General features: G+C 40.8%; 1 protein-coding gene across 1 annotated transcript in view; it reads right to left on the reverse strand.

Moving 5' to 3' along the window:
• znf385d (zinc finger protein 385D) overlaps positions 1-22674 on the reverse strand; it is a 375991-nt gene that overhangs the window by 60229 nt on the left and 293088 nt on the right. The window contains exon 5 of the mRNA XM_034174297.1: positions 2164-2508. Coding sequence (XP_034030188.1) covers positions 2164-2508 — 345 coding nt within the window. The remainder of the gene's footprint in view (positions 1-2163; positions 2509-22674) is intronic.

Below are 22674 nucleotides of genomic sequence, written 5' to 3' on the forward strand. Positions count from 1 at the left end.
TTTCACACCATCAGAATAATTTAAAAGTACAGTAAACTGTCGACTGGTGCACTCACTTACTGTATTGTAGTCCCCCCCCCCCCGCACTGGTGGCACTCTCAGCAACTGCCTAGGTTGCCTATACCTGGTAAAGCCCATGACCCTGCAGGATTATTGTGAGTTCATGATCATTAGAGAGGAAGAGATAACAAAGGGTCCATGGATAAATGGACTGTTTTCTTCTGCACTTATTTGTATTTTTTTCCCATGCAATTATTTGCATTTTCTCTGCAATAGTTTTGTAAAGTTGCTGAGTTCATTAAGATTCAGAATCAGTGTCATGCCACACAGACATTTGCTGCTCTTTTAATATCCACCAATCTTTGTTTTTAGAAATAATTTTTGCACATCCTGGTTTGGGTACCAATTCTTCAAGTCCATCTTGGATCGGTTTCACACTTTGGACCTGGGAACACCTGTTTCCAAGACAACCCCAACATCCACACAACACAGGTTGGCTGATCATGACATTCAGATGTTGCCTCATGACCCTTACTCACCTTAATAGGTTTCAGGTGACTTCAACCTGTTTCCCCAAATGGAAGACCCATTGATATAACCATTTTTGGAGTCAGAAGTGAAGCTGAGAGCCTTCTAAAATATTCTTGCATACAGCTGTGTTACACAGACTGCAAATGAATCAGGGTGGCTGTAGAGTCACTGGATCTATGTGAGTCATTGACAAAACTTTCCAGAGCCAGCAGATACTTAATCTGTTCCTGTTATCCTGTTATGTTAAAGTTATGGGATGTTTTGTTCAAATTGAAGAGTGGCCTTGTGATTATGCACATGACAGCCAGAGGACAGAATGGACAGAGGACAGTGTGATAGAATAACAGCAGCTTGACCTTTCTATGCACAAACTAAACGTATGGATACTCAGTGCACTGCAACATATCTACATTTTTGGAATGAGACATTTTTTTAAATGATAATCCAGATCACAATCACAATCAAAGGCAAAATGTTTACTTTGTCAGATCAGATAAATGGTTCCCATGGAAACCAGTGACAAATAGTAATACATTCTAAGTTTAATGGATTGATCATGCTCATTATTGAGGACAGTGCAGAAACATGCAGAATGCCTGTACGATGCTGTCTATTATAAAAATGTTTAAATTGTATGTCATATAACGCATAGCAGACTCGCAGATTTGGGCCTTAGAGAATTATAATATGGATGATGATATGGAAGCGCTTTGAGGAAAAGCGCGATGTAAATGTAGTCCATTTATGACAACATCATGGTAAAGTCATGGTGACTGATGACACAACAGGTAAACACATCTACAGCCTCTCTCCATTTCTGAACAATTTCCATAGCCATAATTACACCCACATGCAGGGGTATTGTTTTCAGTCCCCTGAGTCCATCTCTCCATCTGTGTGTGAACAAATGTGGCCATGTGAACAACTGTGGGTCAGCCAAGGACAGAGTTACTGGAGTTTGAGAATACGTGAAGGTCACAGGCCAAAGTCAAAATTTGGATAGATCTTTAGAATGGCTAATTCAAAGAAGCTTTTACTTATACTGTATATCACCTTTCTACACAGTAAATTTTGCAGAATAAAATATACTCTGTACAGATAACATTTGGTCCCAGTCCAAATACACTCTATCACAGTGCTAAATCAATTCTATCACAGTGTAAAATCAACTCTGTTATGCTGTGAATGACTCTTATTGGAGTTGAAAAATGTGATTTGACAAGACGGTACAGCTGATTTCACGCTATAATAGAGTGTATTTAACTCTAGACTGGGACCAAATGTTATCCTGGCAGAGTATATTTTACTCTGTAAAATTTACTGTGTATTGCTCATGTGATCTTTGAACTTGGGTGACCTTGAATGGTCAAGCTCAAGATTATAACAAATGAAATCAAACAGCCAGTATGGATGAAACATGGTGGGAGGACTGTATTTGAATGGAGGATAAAGTGGTTTGAGCTTGGACAGAACTGGTCCAATGTCAAGGTCACGGGATCACATCAAATTAATTTACATTAATCAGTGTCAAAAATATGATGTGCAGGTGTTGAACTCTCTGAGCAGCAATTCCAGTGTTGTGAAACAAATAAAATAAAACATGACACCACGTTGGTTAATCACGTTTCTTACCGCTGTTGTGAGCATCCAGCTGTGATGCCGAGTTGACGGCCACTTTGCACAGCGAACAGTAGAGAAGACGTCTCGCTTTTTCCTCCTCTGTTTCTGTGTCGGTCGCCGCTTCTGTTTCAGCCTCTCGCTCCAAATCTGGATCTGAGGCCATGCTGAGCTTTGATAAAAGTTCTTCCCCTCCAGCAGCTGAGGTAGTCTCCGGAGCTGCGGCTGCCATTGTGCTATGGACTAAAGGCGAGGCTACTGGTGCCAGCGTTGTCACTGCAGGGGTCACTGACTGTGCCAGGGGTTGTGCTGTTCTGAGAACAGGGGATAGAGGCTGTGGCGAGGTTCCAGGAATACCATCTGCAGAGGGAAACAGTTTGTTTGTAATCGTGAGCTTCCATCCGTCACTGATTGGCACATTGTAGATGAATTTATGAAAGAATCATTTTAGATTAAGCAAGCATCCCATCAGCGTGTATAAAACAGTTTTTGGAAGGTAAATTGTCTTGAAATTTTTGTTGGAAACAAAACAAAAAGCACACAAACCATCAGAATTATTCATATTTCTAGTTAAACACAAAGAACTCAGAAGAAAAGATGTTCGAGCATCAAGGCAAATGAATTAATCATGCTGCCAAGCCATATAAGACAAACATAACCCACGTTATCAAGAGGAATAAGTTACAAAGTACTCAGAAATCTAATCCACTGAGATCAAATTAACATGTTATAAAGATAGTTGCAGCGTACTGAAAGAAATAAGGGCTATTTTCAGAAGAAAGACAGCAGAGGATCAATATGTTTGACCAATAGAACAACTCCACGCGTCAGTGCAGAGAATACAAAGGAATGTTGCCACATTTACCAAAATGGGATTTTGTCTTGGCGGCATCACTTGATCGATCCCAATGTCTCTTGTGCTCTCCATACTCCAGTGTCACGAAATGAAGATCAACCAGCCAAGAGAGATGATCAATAGTGAATTATGTCATGTAATTTTTGTGCGCCATTATATACAGTTCTCATTTATCTCAGAGGGCACTGTCACTGGATTGTTGCAAGACCAAGATCATAACAACATTCTTTTTATGATTTGTGGCAGGAGAGAGAAAAATGATAAAAGATTGTGCAAAAAAAGAGAAGAAAGGCAAAAAAGATGAACTAATAAAGGTACTGAAGGAAATTAAGTTTACATTACAATATTATTGCTGTTGGGGACCATATGTAATGCTGATGTAAGAAATGCAGTTTTTCGAGTTGTTGGGAGAAACACAGTTGCTGCTATATTGAATACCCTATTTAGCTAATCATGTGACAGTGTGTGTATGTATATGTTTGTGTAACACACACAGTGATGTGAACAATTCTGTGCACTCTTGATCTTTTACACATTTGAATTTTTATGACATTAAAAATTTTGAAATATTAAAAATTAGGCTTTTTGTATTTTATATTTCTAAAATGAAAATCGCCACTAATAGCTTCATACTGGAGTTGAGCAGACAAGGATTTTCAAATCTCGTTCTTCTGGCAAACTGTAGCCGAACTTTTAATTCTTTTAAGAGAATAGTTCTCTATACCATTTCATGAGGAACCTATATAACCAGTGATGCAAAATACAAAACTTGCACTGCGCATAATTTATCCAATCACAGATACAGAAGCCAACAACATCTTCAGGGTTGTCTTGTCATCTTCCTCACCAGTCATCTTCTTGCACATTCTGCACAAGTTTTTGGGAACTGCCACCTATTTAACTTGGAGGTGCACAATATGATTTGCATTGTTTTGGATTATTGCATTAACAAACTGGATGGGATACACTTGTTAATTTGTCTATCTGTCATAAATGTCAATCTGTACACTCACTGGATTTTAATGGGTACCTGCCTATGCTTTGGAAAAGCTTCAGCACATCAGAAAATTTGGGGTAACCACAACTTTTAAACTGCAAACATCACTGAAAATACTACTTTGTTTAATTCGGGTGCACAAAATATAACAGAGGCCTGCATTTATATTCTGTGCTGAATTACATGGAAGTGCTACAAAAAACAACCCCCCCCCCCCCCCCCCCACACACACACACACACATTCAGTGCCTCATGCTTCTCTTTCAATCATCCAGTGTTTCTTTGCTGCTTTCTTTCAGACTTGATAGGATGTGTGGATCACATGACCATGTGACCTCGAACAAGGACAGCTATTGATTAATGTCACCACAAAAGGACTGCGCCTTGGCGGTGCAGTGGGGACTAATTCACCTCTACTATTATATCTGTGCCTTTGTGTCGGCAATACCTGTGTGTAAACAACATCTGTACGGCTGACCTGAAAAGACCCATAATTACTGGCTGTTACACTCAGTACCACGACAAGAACAATTTAAAACCCAGTGACTCAACTCTAAAAGGAACATTTGCTTCACTGCTCGGTCGTGTTCTGTTTAATTCCTGCAGAATATGCTGCTGGCAGGAAACTGAAACAAATCTGTAGTATTCTTCACATCCATACCCTGTGAAGGTGTCACATTTGCATTTACCAGGATGGCAGTAATTGGATTATTTTAGCAGGACCCGTAGTTGTCATAAAAGAAGCATACAGCGATCAACCATAACATTCTGACCACTGACAGGTGAAGTGAATAACAATGGCACCTGTCAGTGGGTGGGATATATTAGGCAGCAAGTTAACATTTTCTCCTCGAGGTTGGCATGTTGGAAGTAGGAAAAATGGCCAAGTGTAAATACCTGAATGACTTTGACAAGGGCTAAATTATGATTGACTAGATGAATAAACCAGAGCATCTCCAAAACTGCAGATGTTGAGATGTTCCCTGTCTATAGGAGTCAGTATTGAAAGCAGTCAAAGAAAGGAAAACCAGTAAACTGGTGACAGGCTCATCAGCCACCAAGGCTCACTGATGGATTTGGGAAATGAAGCCTGGCCTATGCATTCTGAGACAACAGAAGGATCTACTGCTAACTTCTTGGTACCAGATACAAGCGAGTGATTATGAACAGAAATGTGATATAGCATTCATAACTATGTATTCATTTGTGCACAATTGCCTACATAATGAAATGATGTGTTTTCATGAGCTTAGAATGAGCCTTTCACATCTATATGGAAGCAGGTCCCTTTAAGGAAGCCGCAAACTTGCAACGCTACGCTGATACAGTCTTTGAAAAGAGACATAATTACTTTGCCTTCTGCATTTTCAAGCATGGCTGGAAGACGGAAGAGAAAAGAAGAGGAATCAGGGCTTGCCACGATGCACTGTCATATACTGTCAACTGGCCAACAGTGCAAGCTCACCAGTTTAAGAACCCTTATATTTGTGAAATGGAGAATCACATATATTGCTTATCACAAGAGAAGCCTAGGAAGCATTCATCACAAAGGAAGAAAAAAATATGAAGGGAAACAAAATTGTAACTGGTGATGGCATACAGTGCATCAGAAAGTATTCACAATGTTTCACTTTTTCCATATTTTATGTTAAAGCCTTATTCCAAAATGAAGTAAATTAATTTTTCCCTCAAAATTCTACTCACAACACCCCATAATGACAACATGCAAAAAGTTGTTTTTTGAATTTTTTGCAAATTTGTTAGAAATAAAAACTCAGAAATCACACGTACATAAGTATTAACACCCTTTGCTCAATACTTTGTTGGTGCACCTTTGGCAGCAATTACAGCCTCACGTCTACATGAAAATCATGCCACAAGCTTGGTGCACCCATCTTTGGGCAGTTTTGTCCATTCCTCTTTGCAGTGCCTCTCAAGCTCCATCAGGTTGGATGGGGAGTGTCGGTGCACAGCCATTTTAAAATCTCTCCAGAGATGTTCAATCTGATTCAGGTCTGGGCTCTGGCTGGGCCACTCAAGGACATTCACAGAGTTGTCCTGAAGCCAGTCCTTTGATATCTTGGCTGTGTGCTTAGGGTCATTCTTCCGCTGAAAGATGAACTGTCACCCCAGTCAGAGCGAATGTCTGTGTGCATTGCTGCATTCATCTTTCCCTCAGGGATGGTATTGGGTAGATGATGAATGGTACCTGGTTTCCTCCAAACATGATGCCTGGCATTTACGCCAAAGAGTCTTTTCCATCTTTGTCTTATCAGACCAGAGAATTTAGTTTATTATCATCTGAGTCCTTCAGGTGCCTTTTGACAAAGTCCAAGTGGGCTGTCATGTGCCTTTTACTAAGGAGTGACTTCCGTCTAGCCCTCTACCATACAGGCCTGATTGGTGGATTACTGCAGAGATGGTTGTCCTTCTGAAAGGTTCTCCTCTCTCCACAGAGGAATGCTGGAGCTCTGACAGAGTGACCATCGGGTTCTTGGTCACCTCCCTGACTAAGGCCCTTCTCCCCCGATTGCTCAGTTTAGATGGGCAGCCAGCTCTAGGAAGAGTCCTGGTGGTTCTGAACTTCTTCCATTTACAGATGATGGAGGCCACTGTGCTCATTGGGACCTTCAAAGCAGCAAAAATGTTTCTATACCCTTCCCCAGATTTGTGCCTCAAAACGATCTCTGACATCTGTAATTGCAGCCAAAGGTACATCAACAAAGTATTGAGCAAAGGGTGTGAATACTTATGTGCCTGTGATTTCTTAGCTTTTCATTTTTAATAAATTAAAAAAAAACTTTGTTCATGTTTTCTTTGTGGGGTGTTGTGGGGAGAATTTTGAGGAAAAAAATAAATTTCATCCATTTTGGAATAATATCTTCCACATATTATGTGGAAAATGTGAAACACTGTGAATACTTTCCAGATGCACTGTATATACCTAAAAAGACATATATAGTGAGCGCATAACATGTGAGGTGCATTTTTGTAGTGTTCATATCCAATATATCCATATTAATATCCAACCTAAAACTAAATTTACCTCAGTCTCCGTTGTGTGTGTACATGAATGAAAGACAGATGAATACATAGATAAAAGACTGTTGAACTGATTCTATTTCCAATAATCCAGACTTTCTGTTGTATTCAAACCTCCCTTCTTCACAGTCACAGTCCAGTGCAGCCTTACATCACCGGGTCCCATCCACTGCAAACTATTACCACAAGAGGACATAATTAATCACTGACCTATTTATGATGCAGATGACCTTGTCACTCCTGATGAATAATGTTTATGCCAAGAACAGAGCGACGGTGACCTTTTTGCTCCGTTCAATTAACAACCACCTACAGCCAGCCTGCAGTGGCATGCCAGGCATCAAAACATCCTGAAATCACAGCAACTCACTCAGTCACAAACGTGCACACCATCCTGCCATCACACCTGCTTCTCTGGGCAGCTTTTCAATGATGCAGTGACAGGCTTCAGAAAAAATGCAAGTGCAGGCTCGGGATGTGTGCTTGCCAACCGGTTTTTGCTTGTGAGACATCATTTAGTTGTTTTTGGCTGATGGTGCTGCTGAGAGAAAGCTAAAACGAACACGCTTGCAGAGCAATCTTAAAGTGGTAATCAGTGAGATTCTCTGATGTTTGTCAAGGATTATTTTTGGTGCCAATTTATCGTTGCTGCATTGCCATTTTTGTGTGTTGTAGATTGGTGGTGTTTTTTTTTTGTTTTGTTTTTTTGGAGATGGCCTTTTGTTTCCTTCTCTGTAATGCAATGTTGGCGATTGTGATCATGCTTAACTTCTCATTTGCTCCCATTTGTCAATTCCAAACAAATGGTTTGTGCAGTCAGAAAACAATCTGTGTCTTTCCATGCCAGAAAATGTTTCTCTGGCACCAACAAACCTGTTACAGACCCATTGTTCAAAACACATAGCTTACATATAGCTGCAGCTTGAAGAAGAGGTTTGAAGCAGCAATACTGGCTGTTTCCCACTGACATGGCTGTGTTTCATGGTATCAAACTAACATGATGCCTGTGACTGTGTAAACTGAGTGTAGTTACACCAAGTGTAATTTATTTTTATATATATATATATATATATATATATATATATAAGGTTGGGTAGGATTACTTTGAAATGTAATCCAAAAGTAATCAGATTACAAGTAATCCAAATGTATGTACATACATACATGTAATCCACATGTATTCTTTCAAAGTAATCCTACCCAACCTTGTTGTTGTGTGGGCCGCCAGAAGAGGAGGTACTGCTGGCCCACCACCAGAGGGCGCCCTGCCTGAAGTGCGGGCTTCAGGCAGGAGAGGGCGCAGCCGCCTCACAGGAGCAGCCAGGGTGACAGCTGTCACGCATCACCTGCAACAGCTGTTACCCATCATCTGATCAACAGGGGAATATCAGCAGGACGACGCCTCCACCTCTTTGCCGAGATATCGGTCTACCTGGAAGGTAACGTACCTCAGCTGACTGTTTAGACAGTATTTTTTGTGACTTGTGCGTTGTTAGTGTGGACTACTTTTCCAACGAGAGGTGGAGGTAGCATTCCTGCTATACGGATTCCTGGGTGCAAACGCGCCCTCATTTAATTGCTTTTTGTTCCTCGCCAGCAGTACCAGGTCCGACACACGGAGGCAGTGGCCACCTGGGAGTTCGGGACTTGGCGGTTCCAGTATTCCTGGGGTCTGGTGGCGGAGGAAATCGTGTGGTTCCGGTTCTGCTTTGGACAGGCGTCTCCTATCTTCGAGCCTGCCCACACGACATCTTTGTGAATTGACTTTTGTCCATTGTTGTAATCTGTTGTATTTGTTGTGCACATTCACAACAGTAAAGTGTTGTTATTTGACCTACTCCATTGTCCGTTCATTTGCGGCCCCTGTTGTGGGTCCGTGTACCTACACTTTCCCAACACGTGTGTGTGTGTGTGTGTATATATATATATATACAGTGTTGCCACAGTTACTTTGAAAAAGTAATCCAATTACTGATTACTGATTACTCCTTGAAAAAGTAACTTAGTTACTTTACTGATTACTCAATTGTAAAAGTAACTAAGTTAGATTACTAGTTACTTTTTTAGTTACTTTCCCCAGCTGCCGACAACAACCCACGTCAACATGACAATGATACCTGTTTTGCCAAAACTCACTTTATAGTCACCCTTTCTTGACTTCAATGAAAATAAATACTTGTTTTATAAAAAGTAAAATAAAGACCTCTTTCTTGACCTCATATTTAACTGTTGACAGCACTGTAACAGTAAAAGTTGCAATTTCAAACCTACATTGTTTATAAATGTAACTATTAAATTCTAACATTTTTCTAACATTTAAATTCTCTCTAAACATTTTACTTGTCGAAATTATTATTATTTCAAGCAATATTAGTAGTTGTAGTAAAAAAAAACGGCTTCAAAACTGGACCTTTAATCTAGGGGTGTTGTGGGGGGGGGCACATCCTTGCCCCATGCCCCCATTCCATCTGGATTCGCCCCTGCTTTGGCGTTTGAGCACAAAGAATGGATAACATTTATTTATGCAGAAAACATGACCAGATTTACAGGTAAGAAAGTTTTATTGCGTTTTCACATCATGTGGTCCTCAGAAAGAGAGTTTAGGTGCATTTGAGTGGAAAATAGTGTTAGTTGTTGATGCGTCGCAGAGGATCAGCTGTTTTTAACGAGACGATACGGAGCGACTCAGCTCAGAATTCTAAATAAAGGAGGGGAAAAAGTATAAAAATGTCTTTGTAAAGCTCAGTGCAGGTGTGCTGATCACCGCGCTTTAAGAGGTGAGGACGAGTCGAGCAGCTGCAAAAAAAACCGTGGATGAAAAGCTCACTTAAAGTGGGCAATTCAGTCGAACCCCGACCTCCTGCCCACGGAACAAGTTTAATGCTGCTATTGACCCACAATGTAAAATAATAGTAACGTGGAGAAGTAACTTTAATCTGATTACTGATTTGGAAAGATTAACGCGTTAGATTACTCGTTACTAAAAAAAGTGGTCAGATTAGAGGCGTTACTGGCATCACTGTATATATATATATATATAGAGAGAGAGAGAGAGAGAGAGAGAGAGAGAGAGAGAGAGAGAGAGAGAGAGAGAGAGAGAGAGAGAGAGAGAGAGAGAGAATAGTTTTTGCAACTTCAAATCAGAAAAGATATGGGATGATGCAGAAAATGGAAAAAGAAACCTACAAAAAACAACAGCATGCAGTTATCCTTACATTTACTTTGACTTCTATTTCTTCTCAGACAGGATGAAGCCACAATTTAAAATTTTTTGTGTGATCTATATCATTGTTGGAAGGGGGCAATTTAGTACCAGTAATGAAGCAAAAAACAAACAAACACACAATAACGAAATAATGCTGTTATCTCAAAGAGGTGACATGGTGTTAAGTGCAGGACAAACAGGCTGAAAAACTCTTTTGTCCCTCAGGCCATCAGACTGTACCACTCCTCACGAGGGGGGAGGAGGAATAACAGGAAGACAGAGGACGGGAAGGAGAGGAACAGTTGCAGCCAGTAAACCAGTAGTTCTGGTATTTATATTTGTATTTACTTTTTTACAAATTGTTTCTTACTTCTACTTTTGATACTCTGTGTGATTTTTACCCTGTGTGCTACTGTCCAATGCTGCTGGAACCTCAATTTCCCTGAGGGAGTCTTCCCAAGGGATTAATAAAGTTCTAGCTAATCTAATCTAATTTAATCTAATCTACAGGTTATTCTAATCATGATTTGGTACACAAGCGGTATCTCCAATAGACAAGCTCTATGAGGAGCAAAGATGGTCTTGGCTTTCCAAGATTTCTTGGAATATAATTTGCATATTAGTATAAAAGTATAAAAGCCAAGATCATGGGTTGCATAAGTAATGGACCCCTTTGGTATATTACCTGTAAATAATCAGTTTAATTCCCAGTTTTCTTCAGACAGTCAGGGGATGGATACATGAACATTTCCAAGTCACTGAATATGTCTTGGACTTTATTTACATCAGTTATGAAGAAATACAAACAGTATGTCACTCTATGGTAAATCTGTGTGGAGTAGACAGTTCTCAAAAACTGAGTGACTGTGCAAGAAGGAGAAGATTGAGGAAAGAAAACCCAGAAAACCCAGAAGAAGTTACAGGCTTCTGTGGCTGTGATTGGAGAAATTGTGCATAGTGCATGTGCAGTTTGTATCCTCAGTTATACAGCTTCATGATGAAGTGGTACAAAGGAGGGTTTTCTTTCACCAAAACATTAAATCTAGGCTTGCTTCTCAGATGTACCTTCTGGCAAATTGTAGCTGAACTTTCTGGTCTTCTTTTAATAAAACCCTGGATATTTTAATGTCTCCTCGCCGCTGTTTTTCACAGGCTGCCTAATGTATTTTTTAGATTTCCACAGTTATATGACATTGGTGTGTGAGTGTGTTTGTGTGAATGTGAGGCATAATTGTAAAGCACTTTGAGCGTCTGATGCAGATGGCAAAGTGCTATATAAGTGCAGTCCATTTACCATATATCATTTACCATGTTCAACAGGCTGCATTTACGAGTAATAGTCGTGCAGGTGCACTCAATCTTCTCACGCCTGCTGCTTTTACCTTGACTGCATCAAAATTAACAATCATCACTTAAAAATGAAGCATCATAAAACAACATCACATTTATGTAAACTTTGGAATTAATCTGTGGCTCAGTTTTTAACGTTAGCAGATGCAGTCATTCAAGCGTGCGCTCTAAAAGCTACGTCACCGCTGTTGGAAACACTTGAGTACTTTGTTTCCGTGAGTCTCCTTAACTGTTTGTTGCGAATGCCATATACTTTGAAACTGGTCACGTAAGTGCACAAAGTAATCCCACTGGGTTATCAGATGGTCACTAACAGCCTAAATCTTAATTATTATGATTTCGGTGCGACATGTCCTTTAAGTGGGCCTACCGACAGCTCCTAAAAGTGCTGACACCATTAGCATACAATAACAGTGTATTAACAAATGCAATGATGTTTTATATCATTTCACAAATCACTAAATATCTTAGGTTATTACTGTCTGTGTTGCAGTAGGGGTGGTGGCTACGTGGTGGCCAGTGCACTTGGTTACATTGCGGAAGGTTCCCAGTTCAAACCCCAACCCTGCTACATTCTCCATGTAACGTGAAGTTGCGTTGGGAAGGGCATATTGTGTAAAACTTGTGTCAATTCACTATGCAGAGCCACCTCAGATCTGCTGTCGCGACCCCGAGTGCAAACAAGGGAGCAGCCAAAGGGACCTACTATTACTGTCTGTGTTGTGGCTGTACTCTTTCCTTTGCATTATGTTTCTGTTGTGACTCCTCCCCTTCGTTCCCCTTGGGATACGAACTTGCGATCTCCAGCATTGGAGGCAGACGCTCTGACCAATCGGGTAAAAACCCGGGCTCTAGCCTGAGCGGCCAGAGTATCCTTTATCTGCTGGGGGAGTGAGGCCTATTGATTACTATGGCACAGAGACTCCTGCTGGCCTCCGTCACATCTGCAATAAATTTCAAGTCAATATAAATGTCACTGCATTTTTCCCTACTTTCAAATATTTTTTCTTTTTCATTTTCCATAGCAGCCCAGCTTTTTCTTATTAGGGTTTGTAGATTGATACACAGTTACATTTTTAAAACTGGAAAAAGATATAAATCTTCAAAATCTACTGATCCAGGAAGGACAGAGTGGACCAGGGACAGAAACATCTTTCTTTAAACTGACATTTTTCAGATAAATGGAATGTTAAGCAATTTGATTTGATTTGACTTTGGAAATTGGTGCATATGGTATTTTTCCACCTCCGTCAGCCAGATTGTCATCCAGACTTGAAACCACTTCGTCACAGAGCGTATCATGCGGTCAACATGTTGAAAATGCAGCCACCTGTAGAAACCTGAGGTCAGTTAATCATCAAAAGGAAGAGTTTGGGTCTTTGTATCTTGTCATTTCAGAGCTGGGCTGTGCAGGACATCTGCTGTTACACCGCATGTGTACTTGACCTTGCATTACGGTGAACCCATCTACCAAAGTGTCATTAAAGAGCTATTTGCTGTTCACAAGCCAGGTGATTAAAGTGTTCTTTGGCTGGTTTAGGATGCCCTCCTCTCTGGGAAGCCTTCAGTAATCCATATCTTCAGTCATTGTGACCTAACTGGCTCTGTGAAGCCCAGTAAAGAACTCAATCCCCTCTCATTAATGGAGGTAATGACTGTGATCAATCTAAAGTTGGTGTGGGTGCACGCAGGCCGACAGCAGAGCAGGAGGGAATAAGACTTATGCCGTAACTAAACTAGAAGGTAAAAAAAAAAAGGATAAACAAAGAGATTGGGAAATACAGTTTGGAAGAAGGAAAACAATGGATGTCAAAAATGAAAAATGTTAAGTGAAAGTGAAAGAGGAGACTGGAAGCAAGAGCAAAGTCTCACATAAAAGAGCTTGAGCAGAGGGGGGAATAAATTAAGTGTTGTGAAATGAAGAAAAAAGAAAAGGAAGTTACAGGAGGGGTGTGAAAGGGAAGAGAAAAAACTGAGAAACACTTGAAAGAGAAACACAGCGTGCATAGACTGTATATATAGTGGACATACTCTCAGTGATTTGTAATTTCAAATGTTGACATCATGCCAGTGCCTAACGCTCAGTCAATCCATAAATGGGTAAAGAGGTCATGAAAATCATTAGTCGAGTAGTCGATACCATTAATCATCGACTAGTCGGCTAGTTGGCGACTAAATTTGATATTGAATGAATTCAGCCAATATCAAATCTTCATGGTGGAACTCAAATGTGACATTTATTTTAACAAATATAACAAAATCACAAATACAAAAAACAGCATTAGCTTGAAGATAATACCTGCATTCATTTACTAGGCTACCCTAGACTACCTGGTTTAACTGACTAATTCACCTGCCAAGATTTGCACACACTTTCTTCACTGAGTAAAGGCAGTGGTGGCAGCTCCAGCAGGTCTATTCTTTTAAGGGTTAAATAAACTTAATAAATGGCTTTCAACTAGTTGACTAATAAAAAATAGTCGACTAGTCTGATGTTAGCTAGTCGAAGTTGACTATTACGACTAGTCGTCCCATCCCTACTGAAATGTCACTAAACAGAAATACTGGATCACAAACTTGCTAGATGTTCTTTCATACAATTAACCACACAATAAGCATGGTTAATTGTACTTTATGTCACTTTATCTTACTTTATGTCAGATACCTGCAATAAAGTGCTCAGAAAGGACAAACAGTTAAGTCTGCTGCAGCTAGTGGCTTGCGTAATGCTGTCTTGACTAGGCACAGTAGCTGTCATTCAAAGCTACATCACACAAGTTGTTGTCATTTCGGCTGCTCCCGTTATTGTTCGGGGTCGTCACATTGATTATTCATAACTTAATAGCTTAAAATAGCATAAACGTCTGAGTTACATGAAAATCGTCTATACAGTTGTCATGAATGGGGAAAACTAGTTGTTGAGGCCATAATTATTTTTTGGACGAGGCTGTAAATATGTTTACTTTTGCTGTAAATCTCAGCAATGTAACATACAGTTAGGAAAATAAGTATTTGAACACCCTACGATTTCTTCCACTTAGAAATCTCTCCCACTTAGAAATCATGGAGGGGTCAGAAATTTTCATCTTAGGTGCATGTCCACTGTGAGAGACATAATCTAAAAAAAAATAAATAAAAAAAATCCAGAAATCACAATGTATGATTTTTTTTAATAATTTATTTGCATGTTACTGCTGCAAATAAGTATTTCAACACCTGCCAATCAGCAGAAATTCTGTCCCTCAAAGACCTGTTAGTCCGCCTCTAAATAGTCCACCTCCACTCCACTTATTATTTCAAATGAGAAGCACCTATTTGAGGTCGTTAGCTGGATAAAGACACCTGTCCACCCCACACAATCAGTAAGACTCCAACTACTACTACTATGGCTAAGACCAAAGAGCTGTCCAAAGACACCAGAAGCAAAATTGTAGACCTCCACAAGGCTGGAAAGGGCTACGGGGCAATTGCCAAGCAGCTTGGTGAAAAAAGATCAACTGTTGGATCAATTATTAGAAAATGGAAGAAGCTAAACATGACTGTCAGTCTCCCTCGGACTGGGCTCCATGCAAGATCCCACCTCGTGGCGTATCAATGATCCTAAGAAAGGTGAGGAATCAGCCTCGAACTGCATGGGAGTAGCTGGTCAATGACCTGAAGAGAGCTGGCACCACTGTTTCCAAGGTTACTGTGGGTAATACAGTAAGACATCATAGGTTAAAATCATGCATGGCACGGAAGGTTCCCCTGCTTAAATCAGCACACGTCCAGGCCTGTCTTAAGTTTGCCCATGACCATTTGGATGATCCAGAGGAGTCATGGGAGAAGGTTATGTGGTCAGATGAGACCAAAATAGAACTTTTTGGTCTTAATTCCACTCGCCATATTTGGAGGAAGAAGAATGCTGAGTACCATCCCAAAAACACCATCCCTACTGTGAAGCATGGGGGTGGAAGCATCATGTTTTGGGGGTGTTTTTCTGCACATGAGACAGGACAACTGCACTGTATTAAGGAGAGGATGACCGGGGCCATGTATTGCGGGATTTTGGGGAACAACCTCCTTCCCTCAGTTAGAGCACTGAAGATGGGTCGTGGATGGGTCATGACAACAATGACCCGAAGCAGACAGCCAGGATAACCAAAGAGTGGCTCCGTAAGAAGCATATCAAGGTTCTGGAGTGGTCTAGCCAGTCTCCAGACCTAAACCCAATAGAAAATCTTTGGAGGGAGCTCAAACTCCATGTTTAGATCAGCCAGTAACCTGGCTGATCTAGAGAAGATTTGTGTGGAGGAATGGGTCAAAATCCCTGCTGCAGTGTGTGCAAACCTGGTGAAAAACTACAGGAAATGTTTGACTTCTGTAATTGCAAACAAAGGCTACTGTACCAAATATTAACACTGATTTTCACAGGTGTTCAAATACTTATTTGCAGCAGTAACATACAAATAAATTATTAAAAAAAATCATACATTGTTATTTCCTGATTTTTTTTTTTAGATTATGTCTCTCACAGTGGACATGCATCTAAGATGAAAATTTCAGACCACTCCATGATTTCTAAGAGGGAGAACTTGCAAAATCGCAGGGTGTTCAAATACTTATTTTCCTCACTGTAGATATCAAAGGGGTGTCGAATACGGATGACTCACTTTTGGAGACAACCTCAAGCGGCCATTCAAGGAACTGCTAGTTTTGGCACTTCTGTGTTGGTTGCTGCCTGAGAAAGAGGCCAGAGTTATTATTCAATCTTAGATGGTGAGAGTGTGGAAAGTAATACAGATGGAGAAATCCAGGAAAATGCACCAGGACAAGTGCTTTGAGATGTGACACCACCACTTTCCTTTTAACTCTAGCTGTAGCTCCTCACCTCCTGAATTTCTCCAAACATTTGCTTTGGACACAGAGGAGACACACTGCTCTAAATCCGTCCACACCACTTTGGTTTTCAGACCATTACAACTGAGATCTGACTATTTTTCTCAATGGAGCTGTATTAAGCACTTTAACTGAAATTATTGGGCTGTATGCCCTGACAACTTAAAGGACAGAAATCCCTCATGGCTCTTGAATTCTGCCAAAATCAATTTTTTTTCTCAACTTGTCAAAATTCGAAACGAAGCATCACTGTTGAATATTCCTTGAGCAAAAATTTAAAGACACATTTGCAACCATCTCTTTTGTCAGAAAAGAGAAACATGTCAGGGTTTTGCATTCAGATTTTTTTTTCTACCTGTCTGTACATACAGACAGGTCCATAAATTCATCCATCTATTACAGCCTATTACAGCAGCCATAGGATGAGAGGTGGGGGACAACCTGGACAGCACGTGAGTCTACCACAGGACCACATATAGACAGGCAAACATGACCACACTTGCACTCACAACTACAGTCAATGTAGAGTCACCAGTTCACACGTCTTTGGAAGTGGGAGGAAGCTGGAGCACCTGGAGGGAACCTACGTGAACACGGGGAGAACATGCAAACTCCACACTGAAAGGACCAGGTGGGAATCAATCCCATGTGGGAATCAATCCCATGACCTTCTTGCTGTGAGGCAACAGTGCTAACCACTACTAACTGTGCTGCCTAGATGGTGATGTGACTTTTGTAATTTAAGTAACTGAACAGACCCTCCAGCTAATCCCTTGTTTTGACTAAAGGGTTGCCACAGCAGATCTGAGGTGGACCTACGCATTGATTTGGCACAGGTTTTATGCTGGACGCAACTCCATATTTCCTGGAGAATGGGCAGGGGTGGGTCTGAACCGTGTGCTTTCTGCACTAGAAACAAGCCCATTTAACTGCTTTGTCACCAACAACTGGACATACTAAAGTCATTCTAAATATAAGGTCTAAAATCAACATTTTTATAGCTAGTATTCTTTAAACAAGTAAGGAGATGATACCTGAACATTTCCAAGTCATTGAACATACCTTGGACTTAACTTATATCAATCACCAAGAAATACAAACATGGTAAATTTGTCTGCTCAAAAACTCTTTGGGACGCCAGTAATGCTGAAATGACAACAAACAGTTATGCCTGCCAAAATGAGGAGAAGCACCACGCAGATACAAATGAAGACAAACATACAAACAAGACTGTCTGTCTGTGCAGGATCCAATAAAAGGGAAATTTAGTCAAAACATGAGTCAGTAGCATCAGGATAGTGAGTTGAAGGAAGGATTCCTAGCAGAGAAGCAGGCACCCCAAAGCTGCAGGTTATCAGGAAACAAGCCACACCAGAGCCACTCCCCAGTTATGCACAGCATCCACCCTGCTACTGCACACCTACATAGGTGGAACCTACAGGTATGGGGCAACCTGGTCTCATGGCAAGTCATGATTCAGCAGCACGAAATATACATTAATCTATTGGTTTGTGATATTGTGACAAAAGGCGCCTCATTTTCGTCAAAGCAGCACAAATTCATTCTAATTCATTCTGTGATGACTGCACGAAATTAAAAGTGAAGCGGGGGGGTGTCGGGGTGATTATGGTTAGGGTGGGGGGAAATAGTAACATTAGGTTATGGTTAAGGTTAGGGTTGGGGGTGGGAGTAGGGTTAGGAATAGTGAGTTAAAAAAAAGTCACAAAAATTTGACTCATTTTTTCACAGGATCAAAAAAAACAACAAAAAACAAAACGTGAGACTGGGCTGGATGGGGCACATTGTGTGCTGTTTTAACACATTTCACACTAATTTATCACTTTCTAATTCCACCCACCAGCAAACGATCCAAGACTCATTTCTGTTGGGAGGTTTCTGCGGCGTCACGGCGCTGTCCCAAATCCACCACAAATGAGAACATGTGCGGCTCCGCGCAGGTACAGAGCCAACCTAATCACACACTCATCAAGTTTGCTGCTGTCGCCGACGTCTGTCTGGACAGCCTTTTTCCAGCCCAGTGCGTATGCAGAAGCAGTTTGTTTGTTGGAGGAGGGTGGGGGAGGGCGGCAGCAGGCGATGCAGGCCTGAGGAGGTCGAGTGTGGAGGAAAACGGCCTGAGCTAGGCTCCTGCCTCTCTGCAGCCTGCTCTGTTGTACAGCTGCTGTCAGTGCTGGCATGGCTCCCCTGACAATCTGCTCTTTAATAGCTAATATCAGGGTACATTTCCTCAGGCACTGGACTGGAACTGAGAGATGGCGGGCTGTGCTGTGGGCATTACTCGCTCTCCCTCTGCTCCCTGCCCACTCTCTCCCCGGCGCTTTTGTAAGAACACACACAAGGATATTTGACAGGCGGCCGCAGAGTCGTCTCACTAATCTATACTATCTCGCTGTGTCCAGCTGTCCATTTCTGAACACACACATTTCACAAATGAAGTGAGGAACACAGATGCTCATTTCAGCAAATCCACCCTGTGATTAGAAGCTTTCACAGATACATTACTCCTCACAGATGCACTTCTGTGTTTCTGTGAAGCTGCACATTATTGTAAACCGCTCCAAGCAGATGGAATTAAGAAATCAAAGTGTTTCACTCCACAACCAGTTCCTTCCATTAGGCACAATCAGTTTGTGTTATTATTTGTCTTGTTATAGTACTTTTCCTACAATAACAATCGAAACATCCGTTATGTAAAGAATGCGTCATCTACTGCTGCAAAATGTGGCAGCCATGACGTGCCTTATGTGTTGTGCTGTGCAGATGTTTGTGATGCACTTCACAGAAGCTACGCATGTACAAAGCCATCAGGACATACGAGGTCTGTTAGAAAAGTATCAGACCTTTTTATTTTTTTCAAAAACCTGATGGATTTGAATCACGTGTACTTGCATGAGCCAACCTTGAACCTTCGTGCGCATGGGTGTTTTTTCACGCCTGTCGGTTGCGTCATTCGCTTGTAAGCAGCCTTTGTGTGAGGAGGGGTGTAGTCTCTCGTCGTTTTTTTCTTTGCAAGGAAATGGCGGAACGACTGGAGCAGCGCAACTGCATCAAATTTTGTCAGAAACTGGGCAACAGCCAGGTGGAAACCATTCGGATTATTCAGACGGCTTTCGGTGACGATCCTATGAGCATCACACAGATTAAGGAGCGGTACAACCGGTTTAAAGACGGCCGCACAATGGTGGAGAGCGAGCCGCGCTCCGGTTGGCCATCAACACGCTGAAATGACCGGATCATTCCAAAGTGAATGCTGTGGTGATGTGGGACCGTCGTGTGACTATCCGAGAAATTGTGGAAGAGGTGGACATCAGCACTTTTTCGGCACATTCCACTGTGACAGAAGATTTTGCCATGAAAAGAGTTGCAGCGAAATTCATCGGCATGAAGCTGATGGCGGAACAAAAGCACCTCCGTGTTGAAGTCTCACAGGACATGTTGTGACATGCCCAGCTCGTCCACCATTCGGAAGATTCAGACGGCTTTCGGTGGCTTTTCAGTCGTGTGACTATCCGAGAAATTGTGGAAGAGCTGGGCATGTCAGGGCATGTCCTGTGAGGCTTCAACACAGAGGTGCCAAAGCCATCGGCATGAATTTCGCTGCCAATCCATCAGGTTTTTGCAAAAAATAAAAAGGTCGGCTACTTTTCTAACAGACCTCGTATTTAGCTTGTTAATGTTATCTACACAGTAAATTTTGCTGAGTAAAATATACTCGGCCGGGATAACATTTGGTCACAGTCTAAACAGAGTAAAAAATAGAGTAAATCAGCTCTACCGTCTTGTCAAATCAAGTGTTTCTACTCCAATAAGAGTTGATTTTGCACTGTGACAGAGTTGATTTAGCATATGATAGAATGTATGTAACTCTGTTTTGACTGGGACCAAATGTTATCCCAGTGGAGTAAATTTTACTCTGCAAAATTTATTGTTTTGTGATTTTTTTTTTTTTTTACCACAAAATTTTATTAAAGGTTTTCTCCATGACAGTACAACATCACATTAGTCTCACTGTACTTTTGATTTTGTTGCTTGATTATTGGCTATATGGCATTTATATTCAAACAAGAACATCAAAAACACACACAAACAAAGAAAGAATAAATAAAAATAAAGTAAAAGAAAAATGAGTAAATAAAAAATAAAATAAAACAACCAAAGGTTCTCTTGGCAACTAAGGTAATTCAATTTTTCAACTTGGCTTACAATACAAGAATCTGATCCCAGAAAAAAAAATATGGGTACATATATTTACTTGGAACTGCATAGTGTACATTTATGGATATATGTTATTCTTTCAAGTGGTAAGCTAGATAACATCTGCTTAAACCACAGGGTGGTGCTGGGTCTCCTGATGTTTTTCCAAGTCAAGGCTATGCACTTTTTTGCTGTCAAAACACTGAGATCTAAAATGCATATTCAGTCTTGCTATTGTTATGTTTCTCTGGGTATAGAGCCATCAGAAATAATTTTGGGTCCAACATAATTTGTTTAGAAATGATATTTTCGATTATATTCTTTACCTCATCCCAAAATATTTTTATTAATTGCACAGATGTAACATATGTACGCATAATCCATTTAAATTGTAAGACAGTAAGACAACTATTTATAGACATTGTATGAGCTTTAGCACATGCTTTTTCCCACTCTTGCTCGCTTAAATTTTGTCATTCCAGGACATTAACTTATGTTTTGAATTCTCTGGTAGGTTAGAAATCAACATGTTTTAGAAATTTGGTATGATGCCTTTTCTTAAGTTATCTTTAACCATCGCTTTTTCCAACTGAGAATGTGGACATTTGCTAAGATTGCTTAGATGTGTTTTCACAAAACTTCTGACTTGAAAATATTTAAAATAGTGTTTTTTTAATCCAGATTAAATGTAGATTGTAATTCCCCAAAGGACATAAATATATCAGACTCTGGAAGATAGAGGTCATTAATGGTTTTAATTCCTCTGGATGCCCATATTTTAAATATTGCATCTTCTCTTCCTGGTGCAAAGAGGCCATTACCCCATATTGGACTAAACTGTGACAAAGAAATTGGTTGTTTTAGAATTTTATTTTACATCATACCACACTCTAATCATGTGCCTCAGAATGAGATTCTTAACTTGTTTCTGCAGCTTTCTGACTGTATCAGTGTATATAAATGTGGGAAGCAGTAGTTTTAAATTGTGGGACTCCATATACCCAGTGTGGATTCTCTTTGTTTGAAAAATAATAGACCTATAGATAATAGATAATAGACCTCAGTTCTGCAGCGCAGTAGTACCACTTAAAGTTAGGACAATTTAGACATCCTCGATCAAAAGGTAAGTAAAGCAATGAGAGACGTAATCTTGTCCTTCCTTTGTTACATGTAAGACCCACTGTAGCTTTTTTAATCCATGCGAACAGTTCTGGAGGAGGCGGCAGAGGAATGTTTTGAAAGAGGTATAACAACCTTGGTAATATTTCATTTTAAGAATATTAACTCCTATCATTATTGATAATGGACATCCACCTGTCAACTGACTTCTTAATGACTTCCCTTAAGTAATTGTAATTAATTTTAACAATCTTTGCAAGTAATGGAAAAATCTGGATGCCAAAATATTCAAACTGTTTCACTACATTGAATGGTTTTATTTCTTGAACAGGATTTGCCCTTTCAGTTTTATTCAGTAATAATATAGATGATTTTGTTGTGTGGGCCGCCAGAAGAGGAGGTACTGCTGGCCCACCACCAGAGGGCGCCCTGCCTGAAGTGCGGGCTTCAGGCACGAGAGGGCGCTGCCGCCATGGACACAGCCGGGGGTGACAGCTGTCGCTCATCACCTCTTGACAGCTGTCACCCATCTACTCAACATCATCTCACTCCATAAAGACCAGACGTCATCTCCACCTCGTTGCCGAGATATCATACTTCATTGGAGGTAATATCCTCAGCCATTTGTGTTTCTAATAAGCTGTATATTGTGAGTGTTTGCAGGAGTACTGGTCCCTCTTCTTGTGGAGGCTGAGTGAGTGCAGGACGGCACTCTTTTCCTCTGAGGGATCACTGTAAATACCTCAGCATTCTGAGTGAGAGGTGGAGGTGGCATTCCCACCGTTGTTGTTACTGGGTGTACACACACCCACACTTGACTGTCTTTGTTCTTCGCCAGCAGTACTAGATCCGACAGTCGGGGAC

Source organism: Thalassophryne amazonica, chromosome 7, assembly GCF_902500255.1.
Source record: "Thalassophryne amazonica chromosome 7, fThaAma1.1, whole genome shotgun sequence".
Taxonomy (NCBI): domain Eukaryota; kingdom Metazoa; phylum Chordata; class Actinopteri; order Batrachoidiformes; family Batrachoididae; genus Thalassophryne; species Thalassophryne amazonica.